General features: G+C 41.1%; 1 protein-coding gene across 5 annotated transcripts in view; it reads left to right on the top strand.

Annotated features, from left to right (window-relative positions):
- The window catches only part of Pcnx1 (pecanex 1), a 150,455-nt gene that overhangs the window by 48,236 nt on the left and 84,441 nt on the right, over nt 1-17,778 (top strand). For all 5 annotated transcript variants that reach the window (XM_048449083.3, XM_048449082.3, XM_048449079.3 and 2 more), the window contains exons 4-6: nt 3,972-4,017; nt 4,823-4,912; nt 15,417-17,129. In XM_048449083.3, coding sequence (XP_048305040.3) covers nt 3,972-4,017; nt 4,823-4,912; nt 15,417-17,129 — 1,849 coding nt within the window. The remainder of the gene's footprint in view (nt 1-3,971; nt 4,018-4,822; nt 4,913-15,416; nt 17,130-17,778) is intronic.

The raw sequence follows: 17,778 nt of genomic DNA, 5'->3' as shown, positions 1-17,778 counted from the left end.
TGATAGAATAAAGAGAGTGCTAAGTTCTTTTCATCGTCTATGGAATGGGGAAATTTGGTATTTAAAAAAAAAAGCGGAAAATAACTATTGAGACAAAAAGACCGATTTCCAGGATAACCATTGGTACTTTGAAGTTATAGGTTGTACAACATTTGTTTGGAGTAAAGCCCTGGTACCCAGCTTCTTGTTCTTTTCGTTGTCTTGTGCTTTCCTCAGCTTCTCTATGTAGAATAAATAACTGAATCCTTAATCACTGTGACTGTGTGTATTCTTGGTTAGCCCTGGCCCTCCTACAAGTGCAGGTACCGGCAGGTTAGCCCTGGGAGTTAGCCTATGTTCCCACTAGTGTTTGAAAAATCAGTCTTAATCTATCTTTCTTTCTTTCTTTCTTTCTTTCTTTCTTTCTTTCTTTCTTTCTTTCTTTCTTTCTTTCTTTATATTTATTTAAAAAAATTTTAGGACAGGACTAGATACAGCAGGGGCCAGTCACCTTTGGATACCTGCCCTTGGTATCCTTTCTGTTGATCTGTCTCTGTTTTCTGGAGTATAATTGAAGCATTTACATCAAATACATACTGCAGACAATTATGTTTTTTTAAAATAGTAATTCTTACATTACAATGAGAAAATATTTTAAGCTATTTTTTTACTTAGTGTTTTAGACTGTTTATAATGTGTGCTGTTTTTGACATAATTATTTTTACCTTTTAGATTAGTTAAAGTGAACAAGTTGATTTAGGACATTAGTAGATTCATGGTTGCTACCAATATATACAGATGCACTCGTTCTTGTTTGTTGTGTAACTTTCCTACACGCTGTCATGGTTGTTTATGTGACTGTATTCTGTACCCAGTGGGACCATGTCCGTGTGGAGTTAGCACACCTTCTTCCCTTTGGCTCCTTCTAACTGCTCCTTCCCATCCTTGCTGTCCTCAGCCTTAGTCATTTCCCTTACTCCCCCTGGCCTGCACCTCCCACTTCTGCTGCTCTGTTGTCTTCTTTCAGATAGTTTAGTGCTCGTCAATATCCAAGGTAAATATTTTTAGGCTAGGATGGTGACTTGGTCTTGCCGTCAGATTGTGACCAGAGTAACCATTGTTATGTGGTATATTACTAAAGAATTAAGCACAAAGTCCATTCACAAACTTATAAGTGCCATCAAAATTGCCTAAAAAGGGGCTGACTTCAGAGGAAGAATAATCCCAACTAGAGAGACAGGTACGGCTCCATGTAGGATGTGGCTTTGCCTGATGTCTACAATCCTTGCTGGATCTTTGCTGTGGTGCTTATCATAGAGATTAAAACATAGGCCTGTTTATATAAACCATCTAGATTAGAAACTTCACTTCTAAGTGTAGGAGATACCTCCATTTTCCTTAACTTTTTTCATTTCATGTTTACAAAATTTAACAAATGAGGGTTAAAGAATAAAATTAAAATCTTTTATGATGTCATACATATAAAAACTTAGAATGGAGCCACAGTGTGCATCCTCTGTTGGTTTGTCCCAGATGTCAGTGTCAGGAGCTCTTCTGCAGTGACATTTCTGTAGTCTATATTATTAATCATCTGTTTGATTTGAGGAGGGGCTTGGTAGGAAAAGCATTCAGGATCAATATCCGCAGTATCTATTAAAACCTTTCATCAATAGACAGTAGGTTAACTCATCTAAGGGTGTGAGTCTGGAGGCTGCTGTGTGCTGATTGGCACTGTCTTGGTTCTGTAGGCTTGTCCATGGCTCTGGGGAGAGTACAACAGCTACCTCTCTGCTGCTGGAACGTTAGGGAGTAGGGGGCAGGGGCAGAGGCCTCTCTGAGCACAAGACCATCTCTGTTTGGACCCTTCAGAGACTTTCCCCTTATATCCAGTCATCAGAACTAGGGCCTGTAGCCCCCTCTTGGTGAGGTCCACTTCTCTTAGATCAAAAGACATGGAGCAACATCTGGACAAAGTGGGGAACTTAGCCAAGAGGGAGAATGGACGCACTGGAGGATTGCGAGCAGATAGCTAAAACTCGATTTAAAAAGTTTATTTTCTAAGTTTAATTTTTTAGAAGGATAGGCGTTAAATGATGTTTGTATGTACTTGCTTAAAAATTTGATCTGGGAATTGACTATGTGTTCATATTTCTGGTAGACAAATAATATTTTTTGTCTAAATTGCCTAAACCGAACTGTTTAGCATTTAAGAATGGAACTTTGTTTTGCAGTAAAAAAAAATTAGGGGCTTATTTATGAATATTATTTGTTTTTAATTTTGGAAATAGGTTCTCACTAGCCTCAAACTTGAAATCTTCCCCTTTCAGTCTCCCTTGTGCTAGAACTATGGGCTGGTAACATCATGCCTGTGACGGTTTCCCTTCAGGACAGTACAGTGCCTTATGCTGTATTTAAAGCAGGTCTTGAGAAAGCCTGAGAGGATCTGGTTTAACAAACAGCCCCAAAATATTACAAAACTTAGTGTGCGTGGTGTGTGTGTGCATTTGGGGTATGTATGTGTGCACACACCTGTGTGTGTCCACGCAAGAGGCTGACCAATGAATTCTAGAGATGTACTTTCTCCACCCATCTGGTGATGGGCTTGCAGAGCTGCCACTGTTGACACGGGTGCTGGGGATCCAAAGTCTGATCCTCCTGCTTGCACAGCACTTTACTGACAGTTCTCTCTAGCCCTGCAGAGCTTGCTTTTTATTGGTAGCATTGATTTTTACTAGTTTTGCCTGTGTTTGTTTGTGTATTTTTTAGTTGCTTTTTCACTGACCAGTTACTTACACATCGTAAAATGCATCTCCAGTGTCTAGCTCACCAAGTCTTTACTGTTGACAGCAATCAACGGCCTTTCGGGTTAGCTCAGCCCCTCCTGCTCTCCCAGAAGTCTATGTATCACCTCTGCTCCAACTTTATTTCTTGTATTCTGCTGCTACAGTGACCTCATGAAAGGAACAGGGTGTGGGTAAAGTAATGAAGGCATTTATGAGTTTAGTTGTATTTACAGTGCTGAATGTGGAAAACTGCTCAGAATCCATTGAAAACAGATTTACTGGGAGAGTTCTAATGCTTGTTGATTTAGCTGACAAAATCATGGTGTATTTTGTTCTCTTACTGTGTGTGTGGAATTGATGATATTTGTTTATATGGTTTTTATGGTTGTGTAAATAATGTATATAGCATTTGGGAAATGTCAGGCCATCTTGAATATAAACATTAAAGACACATCAGTTACATTTTAGTTTTTTTTCTTTTTTAAAATATTTATTTATTTATTATGTATACAATATTTTGTCTGTGTGTATGCCTGCAGGCCAGAAGAGGGCACCAGACCCCATTACAGATGGTTGTGAGCCACCATGTGGTTGCTGGGAATTGAACTCAGGACCTTTGGAAGAGCAGGCAATGCTCTTAACCTCTGAGCCATCTCTCCAGCCCCCACATTTTAGTTTTCTAATTACAGTTTGTGCTAAGAATTCATTTTTTTGTATGATGGTTAGATTTTTATTATTTTTAAATGTTCTAACTGGCTATAAAAAAATATTTTATGTCTAGGAACCAAGAATAGTAAAATTTTCTGTTGCTCTCTGTGTATATTAGTATATCTTGTCTGCTCAAACTTTGTGGTTATGTGCCCTAAGACGTCTTAAGTTTATTTCCCACAAACTCAGTGTCTGACTTTGCCTTGGTTTATAATACAAACATGCCGTGATGTAATGTCAAAAATGGTCATAGCTACATGGTGCAGTTTGCCTGAGTGGCAAATGTCTGGCTGCATGACTCCATCAGTCCTGAGTAAGCAGGGGGCTCATCCGCACACACATCAAGCAGCTATGTGCCTCTGCTAGTGTGTGTGCAACAGGTGTCTTTAAGTATTGGTAAAAGCAACTGACAGTGTGCCAGAGAAGACAGCTTTAATAGTCTAGATGCTTTGTACCGGCGGTGTGTTAATTGGTCTTATTTCCTTTTTGTCTTGCTTTTAGATTGGATCTGGATCCTCTCGACTTGGAACAGCAGCAACTATTAAAGGTAGACACAGTCTAACTGAGCACAGACTGACTATTCATCTTCTCTCATCGTGTAATAGAGACAATATTCTAGAAATAATGTAACATTACACTGCCTGATTTAAATTATATTATCCTTTCATCATCTAAATATCACAGAAATATTTGTACATTTGTGTTGTTTACAAGTTTTGATCTATAAAAAAACATTTTGGTATAACCGGACATGCTTTCCTAAGTATGGGTGCAACTTGTGAAAAATTAATTTGCTATGAAATTTTTAAATGTGAGCATAATTGAAACATTAAAGGAGAAAATTTTCTCTTTCTGTACATCTAAACTAAATTCACAATTTTGCTCCACAGTGTTGTAGTCGCTAACCTCCCTTGGGGAGGAATTTCCTTCATTTCAGGGTTCTTACAAGACATTTGGCATTTTTATTTAGAATCTGTTTCTTTTTGTTTGTTTTTGTTTTTGTTTTTCAAGACAAGGTTTCTCTGTAGTAGCCTTTGCTGTCCTGGAACTCACTCTATACACCAGGCTGTCCTTGAACTCACAGATACCTGCCTGGTTTGCCTCCCAGGTGCTGGGATTAAAGGCGTGCCCGCCCCCATCTGTTTTTAAAGAAGCTAACACAGTCTGCCATCTTGCTTGCATTCTGTGGTAATAGTTACGTGGCCCGTGGCACTCAGAGTGCAGTGCTTTGGCCACATGGCATCCCCTGGTGTGCAGGAGCTGCTGTGGCTGGTAGGTCTCCCTCTCTGGCCGTTCTCTGCTGTGCCTTTTCTTTAGTGTCATGTCCTCATGTGTTTCTCTTAACTTTGTAGGAGACACAGACACTGCTAAGACTTCTGATGACATAAGCTTAAGTCTGGGCCAGAGCTCCAGTCTCTGTAAAGAAGGAAGTGAAGAACAAGGTAAGAGTGTCCTTTATGGTGACATCAGACCTTGTAATGTGTGGTGAATTTAAGAAATACCTTACTTTTTTTTTTTTAAATGTATGATGACTGCTCTGTCTGCATGTATGCCTGCATGCCAGAAGAAGACATCAGATCTCATTACAGATGGCTGTGAGCCACCATGTGGGTGCTGGGAGTTGAATTCAACCTCTGGAAGAGCCGCCACTGCCCTTAATGGCTGAGCTGTCTGTCCAGATGCCCCTTCCTCACATTTAACAGAAGTGTTTGTTGATTCATTCATTCATTTATTTACTTATTTGGTTTTCTGAGACAGGGTTTCTCTGTAGCTTTGGAGCCCCTCCTGGAGCTAGCTCTTGTAGAGCAAGCTGGCCTCGAACTAACAGAGATCCGCCTGCTTCTGCCTCCCAAGTGCTGGGATTAAAGGCGTGCGCCACCACTGCCCGGCGTTTATTCATTTTCTACACAGTCTGTTGCTCTGTAGCCCTGACTGACCTGTGACTCATTATATAGCTCAGATTGGCCTCAATCTTAGGTGATCCTCCTGCCTCTGCCTCCTGGGTGCTGAAATTACAGGTAGCAGCCATCATGCCTGTCTCTAATAGGGTTATTTTTAGGAAAAAATAAAATAAAATAATTTACTAGAATAGTAGTCATGCAGCATTTTAAGTGTTTTTACCATACTGAGTTAAGTTAGACTAAGCAGAGAAAGAAATTTATGAACATGTGCCCCAGAGTATGAGATGGCGGATGAGAATCTGCTGGTCCTTTGGATGCCCCTTAACTTGATGTTTTACCCAATTCCGTTTTTTTTTTTTTTTTTCTCTCTCTTCTTTTGGAGACAGGCTCTCAATGTGTAGCTTTGACTGGCCTGGAACTCCCTGTGTAAACAAGGGTGACCTTACGGAGATCCGCCTGCCTTTCCCTCCCTCTTACTGGATTATAGGTGTTCCTTTCTCCTACCCCACCTCCACTAAACTTCAGCTCTTGCAGATGTAGTTTATCACCGTTCTTTCTCCTCTCTGGAATTGCAATACCTTGTCATTGTTAATTTGCCCAAGGCCTCTGAACATACTTACTGCATGGTATGAATTTTTTTTTCCTTTAAGTTAAAGGTGAATCAGTTACTTTTCATAGTGCTGTATCCATTTCTATAATCCATACCATGATAATGTCCTGACATCTTAGAGGACTGAGCCTGTCTGCATTTAGGAGTCATGTGCCTTATTATCCTTCCATATATCTGAAAAACACTAAGCAAGGGGTTTTTTTTTTGTTTAATGATAATGTGGCAGGTTGAGATTTATACACATACAACTCTATCGTTGTAGCCAGGTACAGAGTAACATAGATAAAATGTCTGGCATTCACTTGGCACAGACTGTTGTCTAGGTTGGAGGTTCACATGCTTGTTTTGCAAAGGCCTAGGTAGCTTTGCAGGTCATTTGCAGGTCAGTTGGTACCCAGCTCTGTGATTGTACAGGGAAGGATCCCTAAACCATTTCTAAGTGATTGGGCATGGTTGTGCCACACGGACACTTCCTTTACAAACATGGCCAGGCTTTGTTCCATGGTTCTGTTGGTCTCAGCCTTGGGGTTAGTTCTCTTTGTATGCATTTACTCAGCTGTCCCTTCAGATATCTGAATTCAACACTGGTGGTAGTTTTACTTTACAGAGTGTCATATTATGACTTGAGGAGTTACAGGAAACTTACCCATGTCACAGCTAAATTCTAATTACTATACTACTTTAAAATAGTTCTTTAAAAATATTTATTTATGTGAGTGCACGTACCCATGGAGGCCAGAAAAAGACCTTGTATTCCCCAGAACTGGAGTTAAAAGTTGTTTGTGAGTCCCCTGATGTTGGGGGAACTGAACTCAGGTCCTTTGCAAGAATAGCAAGCACTGTTAATGGAGCAGCCCTCTCTCCAGTCTCTCAAGTAGTTTTATAACTTGCTTTTATCATGTAACATACCAGTTTCGATGTACCTTTAGCAGATATTTTCATGTTCTTATTATGTGCACAGCCCTGTTTTAAATATTGGAAATAGAGAACAGAGAGCAGTTTGTGCCCTCTTATGGCTTTCATGTTCCCAGTATGGAGTTGTATTCCTGTGAGTCCGCTATAAGAGCAGATAGATGGAGAATGGAAGTGGTGGGGTTGGGGAAAGGTTATCTTAAAATACCTACACCAGAGACCTAAAGAAAGGGAAACCGAGGCAACAAGCCCCTTGTATGCAAGGGGAACAGTAAGTGCAGGAGGTGTAAGTAGAAACATGCCTGTTGGGTTGAAAAGCAGTGTGACTGGCGTAGGATGTGTGTGGGGCTAGGACTTTGTAAAGTCTCAGAGGCCATTTTTTTTTTTTTGCTATTTTATTTTTTGTTCTTCTATTTAATTGTTTTTATTGAGCTATATATTTTCTCTGCTCCCCCCTTCCTCCTTCTTACCCTTCTACCATCTCCTATGGTCCCATGCTCCAATTTACTCAGGAGATCTTGTCTTTTTCTATTTCCCATGTAGATTAGGTCCATGTCTGTCTGTCTTAGGGTCCTCATTGTTGTCTAGATTCTCTGGGATTGTGATTTGTAGGCTAATTTTCTTTGCTTTGTGTTTAAAAACCACTATGAGTGAGTACATGTGATAGTTGTCTTTCTGTGTCTGGGTTACTCACTCAAAATAATGTTTTCTAGCTCCATCCATTTGCCTGCAAATTTCAAGGTGTTGTATTTTTTTCTGCTGTGTAGTACTCAAATGTGTAAATGTACCACATTTTCCTTATCCATTCTTCAGTCGAGGGGCATTTAGGTTGTTTCCAGGTTCTGGCTATGACAAACAAAACTGCTATGAGCATAGTTGAGCACATGTCCTTGTGGCACAATTGAACATCCTTTGGATATAAACCCAAAAGTGATATTACTGGGTCTTGAGGAAGGTTGTTTCCTAATTTTCTGAGAAATCACCACACAGACATCCAAAGGGGCTGTCCCAGCTTGTATTCCCACCAGCAATGCAGAAGTGTTCCCTTTACCCCACAACCTCTCTAGCATAAGTTGTCATCAGTGTTTTTGATCTTGGCCATTCTTACAGGTGTTAGATGGAATCTCAAAGTTGTTTTGATTTGCATTTCTCTGATGGCTAAGGATGTCGAGCATTTTCTTAAGTGTCTTTCAGCCATTTTAGATTCCTCTGTTGAGAGTTCTCTATTTAGGTCTGTACTCCATTTTTTTTTTATTGGATTATTTGTTCTTTTGATGACCAATTTCTTGAGGTTTTTTTTGTGTATTTTGGAGATCAGATCTCTGTCTGATATGGGGTTAGTGAAGATCTTTTACCATTCTGTAGACTGTCATTTTGTCTCGTTAACCATAACCTTTGCTTTACAGAAGCCGTTTCCAGTTTCAGGAGGTCCCATTTATTAATTGTTTCTCTCATTGTCTGTGCTACTGGGGTTCTATTTAGGAAGTGGTCTATTGTGCCAATGTGTTCAAGTATACTTCCCACTTTCTCTTCTATGAGGTTCAGTGTGGCTGTCTTTATGTTGAGGTCTTTGATTCATTTGGACTTGAGTTTTGTGCATGGTGATAGATATGGATCTATTTTTATTCTTCTACATGTTGATATCCAGTTATGCCAGCACCATTTGTTGACTATGCTTTCTTTTTTCCATTTGATATTTTTTGCTTCTTTGTCAAAAAATCAGGTGTTTGAAGATGTGTGGATTGATATCCGGGTCTTTGATTTGGTTCCATTGGTCCTCCTGTCTGTTTTTATGCCAATACCAGGCTGTTTTCAGTACTGTGGCTCTGTAGTAGAGTTTGAAGTTAGGGATTGTGATGCATCCAGAAGTTCTTTTATAGTACAGGATCGTTTTGGCTATCCTGTGTTTTTTGCTTTTTCATATGAAGTTGAGTATTGTTCTTTCGAGGTCTGTGAAGACTTTTGCTGGGATTTTGATGGGCATTGCTTTGAATCTATAGATTGCTTTTGGTAAGGTTACCATTTTTAGTATGTTAATTCTTCCTATGCAAGAGCATGGGAAATCTTTCCACTTTCTGGTGTCTTCTTCAATTTCTTTCTTCAAAGATTTAAAGTTTTTGTCATACAAGTCTTCCACTTGTTTGGTTAGAGTTACTCCGAGATATTTTATGCTATTTGTGGCTGTTGTGAAGGGTGATGTTTCTCTGATTTTCTTCTTAACCCATTTATCATCTGTGTACAGGAGGGCTACTGATTTTTTTTTTTTTAGTTAATCTTGCATCCTGCTATATTACTGAAAGTGTTGATGAGTTGTAGAAGTTCCTTGGTAGAATTTTTGGGGTCACTTATATAAGCTATCATCTTATCAGCAAATAGTGAGAGTTTGACTTCTTCTTTTTCAATTTGAATCCCCTTGATCTCCTTTTGTTGTCTTATTGCTCTAGCTAGGACCTCAAGAACTATATTGAATAGATATAGAGAGAGTGAACAACCTTGTCTTGTTCCTGATTTCAGTGGGATTGCTGGGAGTTTCTCTCCATTTAGTTTGATGTTGACTATTGGCTTGTTGTATATTGCCTTTATTATGTTTAGGTATGTTCCTTGTATCCCTGCTCTCTCCAGACCTTTATTATGAAGGAATGTTGTGTTTTATCTAAAGCTTTTTTGGCATCTACTGAGATGATCATATGCTTTTTATTTTTCAGTTTGTTTATATGGTGGATTACGTTGACAGATTTTCATATGTTGAAACATCCCTGCATCTGTGGGATGAAGCTGACTTGATCATGGTGGTTCATGGTTCTGATGTGTTCTTGGATTTGATTTGCCAGTATTTTATGTAGTGTTTTTTGCATCAATGTTCATGAGTGAGTTTGGTCTATAATTTTCTTTCTTAGTAATGCCTTTCTGTGATTTGGTATCAAATAATTGGGTATCAGGGTAATTGTAGCCTCATATAAAGAGTTTGGCAATGTTCCTTCTGTTTCTATGGTGTGGAATAATTTGAGGAGTATTGGTATTAGTTCTTCTTTGAAAATCTTGTAGAATTCTGAGCTGAAACCATATGGTCCTGGGCATTTTTTTTGGTTGAGAGACTTCTGATGACTGTTTCTATTTCTTTAGCAGTTATAGGTGATGACCAATTTCTTGAGTTCTTTGTATATTTTGGAAATCAGCCCTGGGAGGTTGTTTTTATAGATACCTGTTTTAATTTTTAGAAAGATGAACTGCTACGGTGGCTCTGATCAAAAGGGTATATGCTGAAATTGAGAGGTCATGTAAGGGTTAAGGCAGTAAGAAGTTGCCTAGCCCCATAATTCCCCTCCCCCTTGTGTGTGTATGTGTAATAATAAGATGCTGTGTTGGTGGATTTTAGTGTTCTTCTATAAGATTTTGTAGTACTAATGAGTGATTTATTTCAGACAGTTTTGCGTTGAACAGCAGGGAAGATGGGGTACTCCTTAACTGAAAGGGATTTTAGATTCAAAGACAAGAGAGCATGGAGGGTAGGATGTGAGTTCAGGTTGTGATTCTTTGGGACCTCAAAATAGCCATGAGGAGGAAGAAGTCGGGGTAGATGTTTGGATTGGATATCTAGAAGTTGTCATTGTATAAATACAACTAACCAATCAGCACATCAAATATGGAGTTAGAGCTGGGCATGGTGTGTCTCACCTGTAACTTGGAGGGTGAGACACGAGGTTTGCTTTAATTCAGAGCCAATCTGAGGCAGTAGAGTGAGTTTCAAGCCAGCCTCCACTAAAGAATGAGGCTCTTTCTAAAAACAAAAACAACAATAAAAGAAAAAAAAAAAGGTGCAAAGCAAAACCCGTACAAAAGCAAACAGTGAGCTGGATTCTTCTGAAGAATCCTACAGGGATTTCATGGTCCTTGCTGTGGTTTGTCACCACCTAGTGGCAATTGCTTAAATGGCTGTAATACTATTTAGGACTGGCTTGGCCTTAGGTGTTTAATTGGTTAGCATTTGGTTGACAAGTCGACACTCATTTTGTCCTAAGGTTTCAGATTATTACTAGAACCAAGGATGTGGAGTGCACCTGATTCTTCCCTTCCAAGGAGGAGTTCCCGACAATTTCCCTGCTCATCTCTCTCATGTCTTCCTTGTCCAAGATCAGAATTATAGCTCACCCCTCCCATTCAGGCCTGACAGAATATGGAGAAAATAGTCCCAGATGTTTCTGAACGTTTATCCTGATGCCAGGAAACTGAAAGAGATCTACAAGGAGGAAGTATAGGTAGGAAGCTGAAAAATCTCGGTGATGTGACCTGAGCCAATAGACTTGAAGACATTTAGGCTAAATAGAAACAGCTGGTGATCCAAAGAACTCTGAGCCTGCTAGATGCCAGCGTGATAGAAAAGTCTGATGTCTTTGCCAATTCTGCTTCTAAATGAAGAGATTTGAGGATGTGGCTTGGCCATTGAAAGCATTGAAGATATTGCTTACCCTAATAAGGAACTTTCATGCCGTAGTATTAGAACCTGTTGAAGCTGGGCTGTGACTGGTGGTGGGATGCTCGCCTAGTATGTGTGTGTTAAGGCCATTGCCTCAGTCTCCAGCCCACAAAACAGAAAACAAAACCTGAGAATTAGAGAAGAAAAATAAACCACCGTGACTATAAATTACTCTTTCAATAAATTCTTGCAAAGGACATGAGAACGAAGCAAGTAGCTAGTGTTAGAAGTGAAAGATAAGGGATGGAGTATAGATTGTAAGAGAAATAATAGCATGTTTGTGTCATTGGTAGAGATGATTTAAGAGAGAAGCCAATAGCATGCTTTTTATTTATAAATAAGTGTGGTAGGTGTTAGCGTCAGAAACAAGTCAGGTGTGGGGTGTGACATAGTCACGTTTCTGCCACTGAGAACATTCGGGTCACCCTTTTCTGTGTATAACTTTGTGTCCTGTTTTCCTTTTTGATACGACTTTCATACCATAAAACCGTTCCTTCTGGTTTACATACTTTTTAGTGTAGCACAAGATTATATTCCTGTTATCGCAGAAGAAACCTGCAGCTGCCGCCCTGTTTGTCTGCATTCACCTGTTCTGAGTACTTCATAGATATGAATCTCTATGATGTGCGGCTTTTGTGCCGCCTTTGTAACATTTACCATGTTAGAGCATGTATCAGGACTCGATTCCACTTGTGGCTAAACACAGTAGATCTCTTCAAACACGTGCCTGTGCAGCCCAGCACTGTGTCTGGACTGCAGAACAGAAATGATAGTTCTCATGCGGTACTGTAGCTTTCTTTGTAAGTGCTTCTCATGGTTTTACAGAATGTTCAAAATGTGTCCAGTTCCTCTATAACACTGTCAGTAGATTATATAATTTACACAACCATTTTTTTGGTCATTGTTAAAATTTTTATGTTTTAAGAATTTTTGTAATACTCCAAAATGAAACCTTTGGGGGTAAGATCTAATGCTTCATTCTTTTGCCATCGTTTCTAAAAGTAAACCAATAACCCAAGGGTAAGAACTTTTTTCTGGGGGCTGGAGAAATGGCTCAGCGGTTAAGAGCACTGACTGCTCTTCCAGAGGACCCAGGTTCAATTCCCAGCACCCACATGGCAGCTCACAACTGTCTGAAAATCCAGTTCCAGGGGATCTGACACTTTCACACCAATGCACATAAAATAAAAAAGATAAATAAATCATAAAAAAAGAAAAGCTTTTAAAAAAAAAGAACCTTTTTCTGAGAGTTTAGGGACTAGGGAGATGGATCAGCCAACAAAGTGCTAGCTGTGAAGCGAAGGACCTGAGTTCTGTCCCCAGTACCATGTGAAAATACCAGGTGTGGCAGAACAGGAAAAGCAGACTGCTGGAACTTGCTATCCAGGCAGGCTAACCAACAGTGAGAGACCCTGTCTCAAAAGGTAAGGTGAGAGCAGTTGAGGAAGACACTTGACATCAACCTCTGTCTCCACGTGTACACATGCACACGCCCCACCCCAGCCCACAGTTGTTTGAGGAAAGTTGATTTTGATCATTAATGTTAAAAAAATTCAGTATTTATTAAATTATTTTTCCTACGTGTGTGTCCGTTCATTACTTGCATGTCTGATTAGAAGAAGGCATCAGATTCCTGCAATTGGAGTTAACAGATGTTGTGAGCTGCTCTGTGGATGCTCGGAGTTGACTCTGCATCTCCTGGTAGAGCAGCCAGTGCTCTAACTGCTGAACCACCTCTCCAGCTCTGATCATTAGCATGTTAAAGTCCCATTTCATATAATAGATGTGGTGGTGGTGGTGGTGGTGGTGGTGGTGGTGGTGGTGGTGGTGTGTGCGCCAGCCCTAGAGCACACATGGTGGTCAGAGGACAACTTGGTAGAGTCACTTCCCTCTATCTACCTTTACATAGATTCTGGGGATCCAGTTCAGGCAAGCCTTTTCTCAATAAACCACATTGCTGGCCCCAGATTTACGTTCTTTTAAAGTATATAAATGTATGTAGTAGCTTCATTTTTATTTTAATCTTAAGCAAGAGTGTTTGCTTTTATCATTGAGATTCAGGTGACTAGAATCTGACTTACAGTTTTGCTTACATGGTTACAATAATTAAAGAATAATTTTTCTGGCCAGGTGATTGTGTCACACACCTTTAATCCCAGCACTCGGGAGGCAGAGGCAGGCGGATCTCAGAGTTTGAGGCCAGCCTGTCTACAAGAGCTAGTTCCAGGGTAGGTTCCAAAGCTACAGAGAAACCCTGTTTCGAAAACAACAAAATAAAAAATGTAAGAATTTTCCCTTTTTGTTGTTTTTGTATTTTTAACCCAGGCTGGCCTCAAACTCAAGATCCTGATGCCCCAGTCTCCTGGGTGCTTAGGTTATAGGCCTGTGTCACTGCATACAAATTAATAGTTTTCTTTGTGTGAAGCTAACATCGGCTTGGGCATCCTTTTCTGTCAAAACACATAATTTAAAAATCAGTTTTTGTGTAGGCAGATGGAATTTCGTATATCCATAATTCTATTTATGATATATGTATGATAATTTCAGTCAGTAGCTTCTACCTTAAATGGAACTAAGGAGTGCTCTATAATGAGTGTAATACAGAGCAAGATGTATTTTTTTTCTTTGTGGGACATCTTATAATTGTTTCATCAGTGATGAGAGAAAATGCAGGATTTTAGCTTATAGTTATTATTTGTTGTTGTTGATACTTAATATATTCTCATTGAGGGCATACGTCATGTGATTTTTTTTATTATACTTGTATTCTTGGAGAGTTTTACATCCGTCCAGTGTATTTTGATCACATTCATCCCTACTCTTCCCTCAACTCTTTCCAGACCCATCCCCTGCCCCCTCATCCCAACTTAGAGTCTTCATTGAAGAAATACACACACACACACACACACACACACACACACACAAATATACATCACTCTCTATATATGCAAATTATATACATTTGTATCTATATTTTCCCTTCTAATTTGTGCTGTTGCTGCAGTCACGGGTGTGGGTCCATTCAGTACAGTACCCTCCAAGGGCCTTTCCTAAACTGATTTTTCCTCCCCGAGAGATCACCAGATGTCACATCTTCGAAGTGAGGCCTGTGAGCTTCTGTCATTTTGTGACTGTCACAAATGGTGAGGTACCTTACATCACTATGTGGTCTCTTGTTTGAGCATTGATCAACACTTTGCTTTTGTTGCTGTTTGTTTCTTCCTACTCTAGGTTTTAATAACTTTTTTAATCTTAATATCTGTGTGTGTTTGGATAGTGTAGACTTGAGTTGCTGTGGTTTGCGTGCAGAGGTCAGGGATAGTTGTGTGGTGATAGCCTTGTTTGCTCTCTTTACATGTGTTCCTGGAATCTGTTCCCCGAGTGATTTTGGAGACCCCCATTCTAAGTTTTTAGTTGTAAAATAATCCTGTTTTTTTTTTCAAAGAAATAAGGTATTTCCTAAGGTATAATAATGATAGTTATTAATAATTTTGATTTTATATGTGTAACTATATATGTATATATTCAGTGTCTACTGCTGCTTGTTAATACATTTTTTTAGATGAAGAGCCAAAGTCTCAGAATGGTAACTCAAGGCTACCTATTTGTAAGTTAGAAATAGAACTTGGAGCAGATTGTGGTGATGCACACCTGAAATTGCAGACTCAGGATGCTGAGACAGGAGGATCTGAAGTTCAAGGCTAGCCTGGGTTAAATAGTGAGACCCTGTTCAAAAAGGGAGAGAGGGGAGGAACGAACACACACACACACACACACAGATAGACAGACAGACAGACAGAATGGAACTTTTTCTGAATTCTTTTGAAGAACTCAAAAAATTGAAAAGGTTAGTTCATTCCATCAGTTAGAATGGTTTCTTTGTGCAGTTTTAAAACAAACCAGCTCTTTTGGGATGACTGGCCAGCTTGTTCAGTGAATTGAGAATTGCTTAGACTTGATTTCCTGTGTGCTGTGAATTCTTTCCTTTGTTAGACAGTGAGGAGCTGATCATGCGTCTGTGTTAACATTTTCAAATGTGTTTGGAACAGATTTGGCGACTGATCGCAAGCTCTTCCGCCTGGTCTCCAATGACTCCTTCATCTCTATCCAGCCTTCCTTGTCCTCTTGTGGACAGGACTTACCAAGGGACTTCAGTGACAAAGTGAGCCTGCCAAGTCATAGCCAGCACCACCATGTCGATCAGTCCCTCTCCAGTGCCTGTGACACAGAAGTGGCTTCTCTTGTACCTTTACATTCACACTCTTACAGGAAAGAGCACCGGCCACGAGGAGTGCCACGGACTTCCAGTTCTGCTGTGGCTTTTCCTGATGCCTCTCTGAATGACTTTCCTCTTTACCAGCAGAGACGGGGATTAGACCCAGTCAGTGAGTTAGACTCTTCTAAGCCTCACTCTGGGTCTAGAGAGTCCTTAGTGGAAAAGTCCTGCCCACCCGCAGAATTTCAGCCTGCTGGTGATCTGAGAAAAAGTAATTCTCAGCCACCTACAAAGTGTGGGAAGAGCAGAGCGCTGAACGCTGACAAAAGTGTGGACAGCCTGCGGAGCCTGAGCACACGGAGTAGTGGGTCCACCGAGAGCTACTGCAGCGGGACTGACAGGGACACCAACAGTACCCTGAGCAGCTACAAAAGTGAGCAGACCAGCTCCACTCACATTGAGAGCATCGTGTCTGAGCACGAGGAGTCTCCCAAAGTGGGAAAGAGGAATGCCAGGAAGAAGGGCTGTGCTGACTCAGTAGAAGAGAGGCGACACGGTGCCGGTGACCAAAGGACTAGCAGTGACAAGACTGCCCCAGAGGGGAGTGAATCTGGGCCTCCTGAGCCTCCTGAGGACCCAGATGCTCAGGCATCCGGGGAGGTACCTGACCAGGTTGCTCCTAGCAGCTCTGCCTCAGAAGATGCCAATAAAAACCCCCATGCAAATGAGTTTACTGTCCCTGGGGACAGGCCATCCGAGCAGAGTGCAGAGAGCAAAGAGGAGCAGAGCGAGAAGCCCAGCATTTCCACAGACCCCAGAGTTTGTAGAGACAGTGGTGGGAAGCAGAAGGAAGGTGATGTCCGGCCCAAATCCTCTAGCGTTATCCACCGGACAACCTCCGCCCACAAGCCAGGCAGAAGGCGTGCAGGAAAAAAACGAGCCAGCAGCTTTGACTCCAGTCGCCATCGGGACTATGTTTCCTTCCGAGGAGTCTCTGGCAGCAAGCCTCACAGTGCTGTGTTTTGTCATGACGAGGACTCCAGTGATCAAAGTGACTTGAGCAGAGCCCCAAGTGTGCATTCTGCTCACCAGTTCAGCAGCGATAGCTCTTCCAGCGCCACCTCTCATTCATGCCAGTCTCCTGAGGGCAAATACAGTGCCCTCAAGACCAAACATGGCCATAAGGACCGGGGCACAGACTCGGACCACACACACAGAGCTCATGCAGGCCCTGAGGGAACCGCCAAAAAGAGGGCCACTCGAAGGACTTCCAGCACAAATAGTGCCAAGACGCGGGCTCGGGTGCTGAGCCTGGACAGTGGCACTGTGGCTTGTCTGAATGACACAAACAGGCTGCTGGCTCCTGAAACTATAAAGCCCTTAACCACTTCAAAGTCAGATCTTGAGGCCAAAGAGGGAGAGGTGCTAGATGAGCTGTCTTTGCTGGGCCGGGCTTCCCAGTTAGAGACAGTCACTCGGTCTAGGAATAGTCTGCCAAGCCAGGCTGCTTTTCCTGAAGGGGAAGAACAGGATGCAGCCCCTGGAGGTAAGTGAGCCACGGGACCTCAAAGGTCACTGCAGACTGTCACTTTGCTCAGAGTAGTCTAAAGAAGCTTCAGAAAGTTCCCTGTTCTAGGAAGCAGGCTTCCTTCAGTGAGAGTAGTCTCTGATGGTCTGACTGTCTCATGGGACACATGAGTTTATTCTTGATAGCCTCCCTTTTCTAAGCTAGTTTTGCCATTAATAACCCAATTAGTTCTCTCCTTTGTACAATAGCAACAGTTTTATAACTATATGAGGGTAACAAACCCCTATAGCCACGTCTCCACAGTGTACTGCTGAACTCCCAGAGGCTCAACCCGTCACAGAAGATTGATTCTCCAAATACTACTGTGGCACTGGTGTCGTACTGTGATAACCAACCATTTTTCTGTTTGTGTGCTTTTCTCAATTCAACTTTTAGATACTAAGAAAATGATATTTTTTCCCACGATTTCACACTGTACTTAAGGTTAATTAAGTTGAAGTTTATAATTTATATTAATTAGCATTCTATTTTTTATGTGCTTATTTATATTTTGATTTTTGAGACAGGATCTCAATGTGTAGCCCTGGCTGGCCTAGAATGCACTATGTAGATCAGGCTGGCCTCAAACTGTTCTGTTAGCCTCTGCCTCCTGAGTGCTGGGATTAAA

This window comes from Myodes glareolus, chromosome 11 (genome assembly GCF_982192425.1).
Source record: "Myodes glareolus chromosome 11, mMyoGla1.1, whole genome shotgun sequence".
Taxonomy (NCBI): domain Eukaryota; kingdom Metazoa; phylum Chordata; class Mammalia; order Rodentia; family Cricetidae; genus Myodes; species Myodes glareolus.
The sequence above is the reverse complement of the archived record's forward strand: the minus strand, read 5'-3'. Positions and strand labels throughout refer to the sequence as shown.